This window comes from Chionomys nivalis, chromosome 3, assembly GCF_950005125.1.
Source record: "Chionomys nivalis chromosome 3, mChiNiv1.1, whole genome shotgun sequence".
In the NCBI taxonomy this organism is placed as follows: domain Eukaryota; kingdom Metazoa; phylum Chordata; class Mammalia; order Rodentia; family Cricetidae; genus Chionomys; species Chionomys nivalis.
In genome coordinates, this window is record NC_080088.1 from 83,110,053 (window position 1) to 83,122,571 (window position 12,519).

Sequence of the window (12,519 nt, forward strand, 5' to 3'; positions counted from 1 at the left end):
TGAATTACACATTCCTCCTTCAAAAGATAAGCAGCTCTTCACTCTGCGTTCTGCTCGCATTTCTCAAATGTAATGTTTACATTTCTGTTCTAGGAACAACCACCATTGGAAGGGCCCACGTGTCAGAACAGGCTCAGCACTGCAGACCATCCCTGCCTGTGTGGAAAGAAAATCTAACATCTACAATGGTCCTCTCTGCACCCAAGGGCTCTGCACCAATGGGCTCTCCCCACCACAGCTGAAGAAACCATTCATTGAGCTTTAGTCTTTTCAGTATCCTGTAAAGAACACACCATAAAACCTATTTCCAGCCAGGCAGAGTGGCACAGGTTTCAAGTCCATCATCCCCACTGGAGGCAGAGGAAGGAGGCCTTCTAGGTTTGCTGAAGCCACCCAATCAGATCCTCTCCTCAAAAGAGGGAATTCCATAGCGTTTATGTTGTGGCATGTATTAGAAGTGATCGGGAACAGATTTAAAGTTGGCACAGGTGTGGGCACAGTCACGTGCCAATGTCACATTTTATCTAAAGGCCTTGAACACCTGTAGGGGTTCCTGGACCCTACCCTTCGGGGATTAGCAGAGATACAGGGAGACAAGAGACGGCTGCAGGCAAAACCACTCTGCTCACTCACCCGCCTCCTCCTGTGATGTAGCTGTAGCCGCCTGTGCCCAGGCCATAGCCATAGCGCTCACCCAGAAACACAGGATCACTGGAGTTGTAGCAGCTAAGCAAATGTCGGAGCCTGGAGATGCTGAAATGCAAAGAGAGGTTTTATTTAACTCTAACGTAGCTTCAGAATAAATCATTTTGAGGTGAAATTCAAGTGTAGAATAAATGGATTTTAAAAGTCCCCCCCCCAAAAAAAATAAGAACACTGCCCATTAGAAGAGAAGGCCAGACATCAGAGGTACCCTCCATCCAACTGAATCAGCACTGCAGGGACAGGGGCCTCCCTTGGGGCAGTGGGGTGGCAGAGGAGTGACTGCCTGCAGGTGGTCAGATGGCTGTAAATCTCTCCCAGGCTCTTTCCACATGAGCGTCACTCAAACCTCTTCTCTTCTCAAATGGACAAGGTTGTTTTAACTCTTGACGGGCAAAAAAGAGCTTCCAGGCAAGCAGGCTTTGGTTTCCCATCAGGCTGAGGCCAGCAAGTGGGAAGAGATTGAGGTTACGCGGGTTCCCCCACAAATCCTCGGATTGTGCTGCCTTCCTCAACAAGGCTTCTCAGGGAATGAACTAAGGTGTACGTGTGTATCCTTTGAATATTTTGAGGGCCCACCTGTCCTTGCACAGTGCCGAGGATGGCAGCTGACGGAGGCCAGTGTGGATGCCCACAACCACAAGCACAGCTGCAGTGAGGTGAATAAACCAGACCATGGGAAAAGAAGACAGAAAAGTCATTTTTAAAAGCCAGCATACAGGTCGATAGAACAAAGGCCTGCTTTTAAGCATTAGACCATTTTGAGCTGGGTGAGTGGGCCATGCTTTTATTCTCAACAGTTGTGAGCAGGAAATAGGCAGATCTCTTGAGAGTTTGAGGCCAGCCTGGTCTACACAACAAGTTCTAGGTTAGCTAGAGAAGAAAGGAAGGAAGAAAGGAAGGAAGGAAGGAAGGAAGGAAGGAAGGAAGGAAGGAAGGAAGGAAAAGAAAAGAAAAAAGAAAGAGGGAGGGAGGGAGGGAGGGAGGGAGGGAGGGAGGGAGGGAAAGGAAAAAGGAAGTAGGGAAGGAGGGAGCTAAGGAAGGAGGGAAGGAGGGACAGACAGACAAAGATAGATGAGGGAAGAGGGTGAGGAAGGGAAAAGGAAACCAATGATAACATTTAGGAACTCCTTCCAGAGGCCTCCTCCACTTTACAGATTTCCCGGTCATCCACCATCAAGTCTTAACTGTCCCTTATAACACTGACCAGTGATCCTTAGAACAACTTTCCAAATAGCCTGTAACTTTGGGTTAAAATGTGAAAAGGGCTAAGCTTCAAGATGCCTCCGAGGCCCTGATCCATGAGCTCGAGGGCTCCTGGGTGGGTGACACGTGCTCGGGGGGGCATCCTAACACTGGGACATGAGTACAGGGGCAGCCAGTATCCCAGACACGCAGGGTCCCTCGCTGGGGGGAATGGAGGTGACAAGGAGGAGGTCAAACATACAAGAGTGACTGGTCCATCACCCTTTCTAGACACCAAAAAATATAAACAAACAATTAAATAAGCAAATGGTAAAACCAAGAGCAGGGAACACAACTTTACTGATAAAAGCAGCCGCAAGCCCTCCACACAAGTGTGTGTTCCAGGGGCTTACAGGTTGACAGGCAGGTTTAGAATGTCTGGGAGCCGAGGGCTTTGCTGACGCTGGCAGTTTCTGAGTGAGCATAAAGCACTATCCTTCCACATTCTGTCTCCCGGCATGAAGGTTACACATCCTAAGCACCTCATTCGGAATCTGCCGTGAAGAAGCCATCTGAGAAATTAATCTGTGTGAGGAGGCTGACTGTGTTTGCTGACGGAGGATTCATGCTTGGGATTTCCTAAGGGTTCAGTTTGTAAACGACCAAAATCCCCAAACTTTCTAGGGCAGCACAGGGGTATTTCTTGAGCTTAAACAGACAGAGGGCTGGAGAGGTGGTTCAGCAGAGACCTAGGCTTGGTTCCCAGCAACCAAATGACGAATCCCAATCACTTAACCCCAGGTCCAGAGAATTCAGCGCCCTCTTCTGACCTTGGCAGGCACTGCATGCATATGATACACATACATACATGGGGGCAAAGCGCTCATAGACATAAAAAAATATATTAAATCGTAAAAATTTAAAAAGGGAGAGAGAATTGTTTTTCTCTTCTTCCCACATATTGTAAAATTATCAGTTCCACCTACGACATTCAGTATTTTAAGGTTAAAGTAATTTAAGATTTCTCTGGGCTTGCTTTTCTTATACATCTTCAACATATTGCTGCAAGGCTCGGAGACCGCAAATGGAGTCTGATAATTATCACCTCTCCGCGTTCACTAAAGAGTAAGGACGTGGATGAAGCAGAGAGATTTCAGCCCCATCTATGGGGATTTGGCCCAGGAAAAGCATTGCACTTAACAATCCGTTCCCATTTCAGGCACTGCTGAGTCCTAGACATGTAGGCAAACAGCACGCCCAGGCTCTCTAGCAAGTACTGCCTGTGCCGGATGAGCACAGCTTGGCAGTGCAGGCGAGCTTCACCGGCAGAACACCAACCTCTCGATGCCAGGGAATGCTCCATTCTGGCCTATTATGGTATTGCACTTTATAATTATACAAAAGTTACAAAAACAGGATGAAAGCCTCAAATAGCCTTTCCCCAGATTTCCCAATTATCCCATTTACTTTAGTGTCTCGTTCACAGACTCTCCTCTGAGAACAGAAAAAACCCAACACAATCACACATAATATGGGCTTTTTTTTTTCACGTTCCTGGAAGTGCATATGTTAGACCTTCCCCAACCAACCCACTGTTTATTTCCTAAGGGCAGAAAAAGTCCTCGACTTCAGGAAATTTAACATTGACAGAGATCAGCCATTCTGCTCCTATGTGCTTAACCAAGAGAAATGAAATCAAGACTATACTGTGACTCTATGTGGAAATACACAGTAGGGGCTAGAGCAATGGCGCAGAGTTAAACGTAATGGCTGCTCCTGCAGAGGACTAGGGTTTGAGTCCCAGCACCCAAGTAGTGATTCACAAACATCTCTAACTACAGGTCCAAGGGATCTGACGCCCTCTTCGGGACTCCATGGGCACTACACACATGTGGTACACATACATAGATACAGGCAAAACACTCAAGCATAAAATAAGATATATAAATCTTTTAAAAATTATATATAATTTTAATTAATTATAATTAAATAGCTTTAATTATAATAAGTTGAAATCAAAACACTGAAACAATGTATCTAAGCTAACTAATAATTCTAATTTTTATGAATTGGTGCAATAATGTCATTTATAGCACTTTACCCCCCTCTGCCTTATGTTTTTCTTTGGCCAGGAATTATTACCATACTGTTTAATTCCTGTATTTTTCTTCTGCAATGTTTAACTTGCTGTTAACCTTGTTCAAAAGGCTTTTTAAAATCCCTGATAAAATGTCTATAAGACTATTATTTCATCCATGCATCTCCTTTGAACATATGAAATAGCCACAATGATTATTTAATAACAATATAATAACAGATGCTAACACTATCAACTCTGGGACAGTGTCACTGGGCTACGGTACCTCAGTTTGCCCAGTGGTAACGGAGAACATGCCCAGTCCCCCCGTGAGTGCCCACCATCATTCCCTCTGACAGTCTGGCAGGTTCTGTCCCAGCATCTAGAAGTTTCCTCACACAGACATCCTATTCTGCTGAACACTTGAGGAGGGCCGTCTGCAGACGCCCTGGGTTGTCTTTTTGGACATCTGTCTCTTTTCCAGATCTAGGTCCTGAAAACTAACAGCCTTGGTCCCCTGAGCCTCTCAGCTCCACCCTTTAACGTAAGCTGTGTGTAGGCTCCAGCTGGTGCCTCCTCCCGCAGCAATGGCCAAGCATGGCCAGAAGGCAGTCGGCGAGGCAGTGGCCTGTATCTTCACTAGCATCACCAGACACAGACACGTCTACACAGCTGTCTGAGCCCGCCCCAGGATGAGAAGGGCTCCTACCTGATCAGTGTGTCATCGTCCACAATCACTAACCACGCTATTTTGTCATGGCTGCGATTCAAAAACCTTTCCAAAATGGCAAAAGTTTTTCCACAGTGACCTAGAAGGGAGAAGAAAACTATAATGTATTATTCGCTTTAAATACGTAGCATACATTTTATTTATTTATTTTTAGCTTTAAAGTGACAGAAGAGCCTGATAGGTACAATAATAACTTGGAACATTTCCAGAAATTAGCCTTCCCTAATTCTCATGTAAGCCGAATTAAGCCCTTTCCTCCCTAAGGTGCTTTTGGCCATGGTGTTTTATCACGGCCACGGAAGCGCTAAGTAAGGCAATGCCTATAATCTTAGCACTTGGGAGGTGGATACAGGAGGATTGTTAATTCAAGGCCAGCACAGTGGCTTTAAAGGCCACCCTGGGCTACATGAGACTCTGTCTAAAATGTTTTTCACTAGTGAACTCTCCCATCTAGAAAGAGAACCCGGTAGAGCCGCGACCCCTTTCTAATCAAAATATTAATTACATAACACTGCTCACTGTATGTCTGAGCACTACGGAATGTACCAGGCGCTCTGAGATTCAAAGTACAAACTAGACCGTAACTTGGGGGGACACAAGCTTTGTGCGAGAAGATGGCAGATTAACTTGGCACCTCCCATTCTCGCCACGATGAACTGTGGGGCTGGGTAACCACTACTGCTCGACTGTATCATAACTGCCACGTGCTCGGTGCTAGGGTGCTGCACATCCTACCAGAAAGGCGCCGCTTCTCTCTGCACTTGAAGTTCCGTGCGAGAGCCAGGACGTATCTACAGGTAAAGGTGCTCCGCGGAAACAGAGAGAGAAAGCTAACATAAGAAGCCCCAGTCCTTAGATGTCCACTTATGCTGACTTGCAGAATTTACACAGCCTGGGGATTGCACTCCAAGTGGATAGTAAGAAGGCAGGATTCACCTCTGTCCGTATTGGGGACTCCCAGGTCCACTGTAGGAATGGCACTTTCGGCGTGGTCACTGTAGTACTCGAGAAGGCTTGCCTGTGCTGCCCATGTCTTCTTTACGATGGGGACTGGAAACACAACAGAGGGGACCGTCACAGGCATGACACAGAGAGAAAGGAAAGTTCAAAGGGTGGCAGGGAAGCAGCCAGGCTTCCTTAGTTTTCCAAGACTTGGTGTCTACTCTGCACCCCAGGGAACGTCAGTGTCGTCTGCTGACCATGGGACGGGACACTCTGCATGAAGTACTGATGATGGCTCCTCGTGTGCACATCCATTTCACCTCCGTGCAGTAAAACACTGTCCGATGATACACTGCCTTGCACAGGTGGATTGTGAATCACTTCTCTTCTCCCAAAAGGCTATTTCATTTACCTCATCCATAAATGGATTCTCAAAATATTTCTGGAGGCTGGAGAGAAGCTCAGTGGTTAAGAGTACTGGCTGCTCTTATAGAGGACCAGGGTTCAGGTCTCGGCACCTACATGGTGGCTCATAGCTGTCTGTAGCTCTAGTTACAGGAGATCTGATGCCCTCTTTTTGCCTCCTTGGGCACCAGGTCCACATCCATCCGTGCAGGCAAAGCACTAACACACATAAAATCAAATAAAAGTGAAATGGATTTTGTGTGTATATATGTACACGCATGTATATGAGCTTTATCTGCATGCTTGTTTGTGCGTGTGTACATCTGTCAGCCCAGAGGTGAGAGGAGGGCTTGGGGTGCTCTCAGCTATCACTATCTGCCTTATATTTTCTGAGGCAGGGTCTCTCACTGAGCCTGGAGCTCACGCTGCTCAGCTAGGCCACACGTTCAAACACACGAGCCTATGGGGGAACACTGCACATCCAAACTTTGCACTACGAAATAAAATCATAGCGAATCAGGGACTCTTGCCATGGAGCTATTTTAAATTGGAACAAGGCAAAGATTTAGTATTCAAAAGTTATTATTCAAAAGAAGAAGAAATCCCAGTAGTACAGATAGTATAATCTTCCTAGAGGCAGTGGAAGACATATCTCGCTGTAAGGGACATCAGAATAACCCATTTTACCCCTATGAATTAACTTGCAAAATTGCCTCATGTGACAAGTGACATTGGAACATTTTGTAAGCATTCAAGCCATCAAATGTGAATGTGCCACACAGCCAAAAGGGAAGGGCTGCTCCAACTCTGAGAAATTCACGATTATCAACCAGCAAACGGACCTTTTCTTCTCCAGGTGCAAGTCAGTGCCCGCCAAAGGTTAGTCCTAGTGGTGCTGTGCTTCCCCGGAGGGGGTTAGGGACACACAGGTGCGCCAGTTCCTCAGTTTTGAAGACTTGAGTGGCCCTAAGCTGGAAAACCATCCCTCCTGGCTGATGAAAATCAACACCTGGAACATCTCAGCCATTCACAGCCACCACGCAGTCAGACAACACATGACTCACCTCAGCCAAGTCACAATCACCTTGTCTGATTGGTGTGGCCTTCCATCTGGGGGCATTTTAATGCAAGTCTCACCTCGTAAGGAAGTGGGTTTTGTCGCTGTGCCTCCAGCCTCTTTCATGAGAGGGGGCACCCACAACACTGTCTAATAAAGCCATCCCCATTTGCCTCCCCTGAACAAGACCACAGCAGGAAAGACAGCAGATGTTTTGGTGGTGGTAGTGGTTTTTTTTTTTTTTTTTTTTTTTTTTAAGTCTGAAAGCAATAGTGTTTGTTTTTAAGATCTAGGGAAAGCTGTAAAAAGGATTAATGGCTAAGGAAATGGCACTTAACCTTTGTAATTAGAGAGCCCACAGGAGACCTTGTCACACCCTAGCTAATGTGACGAACAAAAACTGCCTACTCCAGGAAAGGGAGACAAGAAGAAGACAAAGAGAAAACACTTCAGGGCTTCTGACAGCTCACACCTCACAGTGAAGATCCCTTAACACAAGAGGAAGTCATTGAGATTCAATATTAAGACTCAGGGGTCTTTTCCCTACTCACACGCTTCAAATGGTGTCAACACGTATTACTCCTTGGAGTCAAAAAAAAAAATACTTTTTGCTATGTTCTGAGAATTTTCTATTCTATTCCTGTCAGAATCCATGCAAATTCAATAGCTTTTGCTCTTTTGCAGGAGTTAGGGATACAAGTAAGACCATTAGATATTTGAACTTGGTCTTGTTATCAGTTCATCATACTGATGTAAAAATATAAATTCCATGCACATTAACCCTTGCCATTCTGTCCCTCATCATCTTCCATGGAAGTGATGGGAGATCAAGAAGCAGGTGGGCCTGCAGCATGGCCCAGTCTCAGTTTTTCAAAACTATACTTTCTTATCGTTTTTTTTTTCCTCCTTTTCATTGTCATCTTTGGTCTTTGCTTCTTCAAGGACTTCTACCCCAGAAAGCAGGGAAAGGGGAACACTAGTCCACAGCCGTGTGTCACACTTGGACAGTAAGACACTTTGGCGGGGCCCCAGTGCGTGCTATAGGTCAAGTAGGGGCTCCAATTTCTGGCTATTCTTCCTCTTTGTCACTACAAAGGAAAAGCCTGCTTGTACAGTTTCTGTCCAATCCCTGACTGCCTTTGAGCATGGCCAGGCATCAACATAAATATCAAAGTGAGGTTTGTAATATATCCAAAGAGTATGGTCAGGCTAGAGCAAAAACCCCAGACCTCCTGTTCTCAATGGTAGGAGAGTAGCCTTGGAGGCTCCCTAAGAGGAAGCTGCTACCTCTGAGTCAAAAGAATAGAGTATACCTGGAGCTGGAGGGAATACCTGGGCTAGAGAGAATACCCAGGGCTGGAAAGAATACCTGGGGCTGGAGGGAATACCTGGGGCTGGAGGGAATACCTGAGCTGGAGGGAATACCTGGGCTGGAGAGAATACCCAGGGCTGGAGAGAATACCTGGGGCTGGAGGGAATACCTGGGGCTGGAGGGAATACCTGAGCTGGAGGGAATACCTGAGCTGGAGAGAATACCTGGGGCTGGAGGGAATACCCAAGGCTGAAAAAATACCCAGGGCTGGAGAGAATACCTGGGGCTGGAGGGAATACCTGGGGCTGGAGGGAATATCTGGGCTGGAGGGACGGCTCAGTAGTTCACAGGACTTGTTGCTGTTGACTGTGTTCAATTCCTAGCACCCACACGGTGGCTCACAACCCATCCTAACTCCAGTTCCAGGGAACCTGATGCCCTCTTCTGACTTCCACAGGCACTGGGCACAAAGTAAATAAATCACAGGCTCAACCCCTGGATGGAGACATGCCATTGTCTCCTTTACTTCCCCTCAGGAAGACAGGTTCACCTGCAATCATGCTAAAGAGGTGGGGACCATTATCCCTTTAATATGACAAAACACTTCCTTTCCAGAATTCCTGCCCCTGGACAGCCATTACAGCCCCCCCCCCCACTTCCAGAGCTTCTGCTGGGTCTGCCCACCTTCAGAAAAGGGCAACTTCTCCTCTTCCTATTTCTCTCCTTTCTCCAGATGCTGGCAGGAGCCCAAGTGTGCATTCGCTGGGACTCTGCGTTTCTCACACTTCTAAAGCACCCTCCCTGGCATGGCTCCTTGTCCATCGTGTGGCTGACCTCCATGGCCACTCAACTCAAATGCCATGGCCTCTTCACTCTCTCCCACATCCAAGCAGTTGCCAAGAAGACTTACAGCTTGCCTGCTTTGGAATTTTTCTTTTTAAATGCTAAAGTTTAAGCTGTAAGCTGCTTAAGTCTGTCCTTAAATTCTTTTATTAATGAGACAAGAACCCCAAGAGGGGACCCTGATTGCCCTGGTAACATGTGGTTACTGTAGCAGGACTCCCCACATTTCTGGTAACAAGAGGCTGTGCAATGTGGATCGCCTGTCTCTACAAACTCAAAGGTATCACAGCTATCGCCATAGCATAAGAACTGCCAACAAAAGATCACATGAGGGTGTGGCTGTAACAGAGAAAGAGAGAGAGAGAGAGAGAGAGAGAGAGAGAGAGAGAGAGAGAGAGAGAGAGAGAGAGAGAGAGAGAAAGAGAAAGCCACAGCCATTACAGCATTGTCTACACTGACAAGATAACTGGTCAGTCTGTGAGCCAACTGGTGGTAGATGAGACTTTTTAACAAAGTTAGTTTTATTATTTTTAAATTGTGTGTGTGTGTGCGTGTGTGTGTGTACCTGAATGTGGGTAGATGTACATGAGTGCCAAAGGTATCAAATCCTGGGAGCTGGGGTTTTGGGCAACTGTGAGCTGACCGACATGGGTGCTGGGGACCGGATGCAGGTCCGGGCGAGCAGGACACGCTTTTAACCTTAGTCACCTCTCCAGTCTGGACTAGATGTTTACAGAAGACTGGGCAGAGCCCAGTGGCCAGGCAGCCCTTGTTTCCACCCAGCAAAAGGGGAAACCAACACCCCCACAAAACTGTCTTCACAAACCACGGCACGGAGTTTAAAGATAGCGCACTACAGAACCCACATGCGAAAGCTTCACACTCAGGACTTGTGTCTCAGGCACCACAGATCCAGAAAAGAATCTTAAGATTTTTATAATTTTAAAAAATGTTTAAACTCCAAATCCAAGTAGAAAAGAATTTCATAGACATCTGAAAAAAATGATCTCAATCTTAAAGAAATAAGAAAACTAAATTATTCAAATTCATAACTCAAAATGAACAAACATTCATAATCTGTAGATTATGAAAAATATAACAGATGAGACCTTTAATTTTTGTTTCATTTTCATCTGAAAAATATGCTTTAAAGCAAAAATTACAGTGTCATCTCTTACTAGCCACATTATTCTTAACATCAATATTGCAAAAATAATCACTAGTCTGAGGGCACCTTCAAGATCAATTAAATTGATGTAAATATTTTCCAGCAAAAATTTTTTTTAAAAAAAATCTAGCGCATTTATCTATCACCTTTTCTTCAATTTTTTGAAAGATTTATTTTTAGTGGATGTGTACAAGCATGTCTGTGCATTATGTGTGTGCAGTGCCCACGGAGGCCAGAAGAGGGAGCCAGATTCCCTGGAACTAGAATTACAGATGGTAGTGAATTGTTATGCAGGTATTGAAAACTGAACCCGGTCCTCTGGAAGAGCAGCCAGTGCTCTTAACTGCACCAGCCCCTCAAAGATATTTTTCAAAACTGCCTCACAGAACCCTTTCAGATATTAAATTTAGGTTAAATTTATGATAAGTAAAAGTCTTATTTCAACTCCTTTATTGATTCTTAACAGTACCATGGGCCTCCTTGTATAATAAATAAATGTGTTAGTCAGATTTAACAGATTTGGGATTTGGCATGACAAATTCAGGCAAGTCTAAGGACATGCCTACTGTCTAAAAACATGACCACTTTTCCTAGTTTTTAACTGGTGACGATGCCATAGGTCACACTATAAACCCCAATTAGTATATTTTTTCATTTAAAAATGTCTTCTCCCTTAAAATATAACTTGTATGGATTGCATTATTGCATAACAATATGTATGAAGTTCCCAAAACTCAAATCCCATGATCATGAGGCTGCATTAGGAAGCTTTCTACATATACATGATACCTTGTGCAGTCTTCATAAAATGTGCTAAAATTAGATCATGCCAAAGAATGTTTGTTTCTCAGCATGAGAGAGTGCTGATTCAAATGGAACAAAATAAGAGGAATTGTACCAATTATATTTAGGATGGCTCTTTCCTTTTAACATTGTCACTGGAACTAGCAAAATTCTATAATGAAACAGCAGAAATGGACAAAACAATGTTTATCTGCACACCAGAGTTTCCATACATCAGACCACTGTTTCTTAGGTAAGTTTTGTTTTCAATTTTCCATATAAATAACCAATGAGCAAACCTGTGGATCTTCATTTAAAAAGTACCAATGCATACAAGTGAAATAAACTTGTTGAGGCTGTACTACCTCGGAAGCCCCTTTGGTAGTCTCCTATGGTTCAGACACTGAGCCTGCACACAGTGGGACCCTTTACAGAACAGACTATCACCCACACGCCGTCTCCAAGGCTGCCACAGTTGAGTTTCCCATTTTCAACTTAAGGTACTGATCTCAACAATATTTAGAAGAGCTATAAACACTCCACTCATGCATCAATACAAAATTGCCTCTTTGAAGTGATCTCTCAGGGACTGGAGTGGCGCAGCGAGGAACCCTGATTAAACAGCCACTTTTCCTACGGCATCCACTATCATAATCTCCCATCTTGAATTTGCACCTGGCTTGCACTGTCTCAAAGAAAGACATTTTGGATCTTGAAAGTTCAAGGGAAATGAATAGCCCAAAACATACTTCTATCGCCATGAAATTTCTTGCATGTTTTCACTGCAACAAAAATCGCCGCCTTCTCCACTGGTGTTCCCTGAAAAGGAGGGAGAAAGAAAAGAGAAAAATTATATACATTTGTGGGTCAGCATTACCTAGACTTCATGCTCATAGTAGATCTTATATTTTAGTACAGACTAATCCATGCCATAGCTATCCTATCTATGATGGTTTTAGAAGAAAAGAGGTCATATATGGAAACTGACAGTGATGGCTCTGGAGTCAACCAACACAGAAAATGCTTCCCAGCTTGGTCCTGGACCTACATGGAGTCCAGCCCTGAACCAATCTCCCAGTCCAACCCTACATTTGCAAGCTAGCTCAGCCCTGACTCTATATCCCGGCTCAGCCCTGAACCTCCACCTCAGCTCAGCCCTAAAACTGTACTCCCAGCTCAACCCTGGTCCTGTACCCCAGCTCAGCCCTGGTCCTGTACCCCAGCTCAGCCCTGGTCCTGTACCCCAGCTCAGCCCTGGTCCTGTACCCCAGCTCAGCCCTGGTCCTGTACCCCAGCTCAGCCCTGGTCCTGTACC

At 45.2% G+C, this 12,519-nt stretch overlaps 1 protein-coding gene across 1 annotated transcript in view; it reads right to left on the minus strand.

The window, feature by feature from the left end:
* The window catches only part of B3glct (beta 3-glucosyltransferase), an 88,749-nt gene that overhangs the window by 12,316 nt on the left and 63,914 nt on the right, over positions 1–12,519 (minus strand). Inside the window, exons 10-13 of the mRNA XM_057765085.1 lie at positions 11,954–12,023; positions 5,631–5,744; positions 4,674–4,773; positions 634–753 (exon numbers count right to left, since the gene is read on the minus strand). Of these exons, the coding sequence (XP_057621068.1) occupies positions 634–753; positions 4,674–4,773; positions 5,631–5,744; positions 11,954–12,023 (404 nt within the window). The remainder of the gene's footprint in view (positions 1–633; positions 754–4,673; positions 4,774–5,630; positions 5,745–11,953; positions 12,024–12,519) is intronic.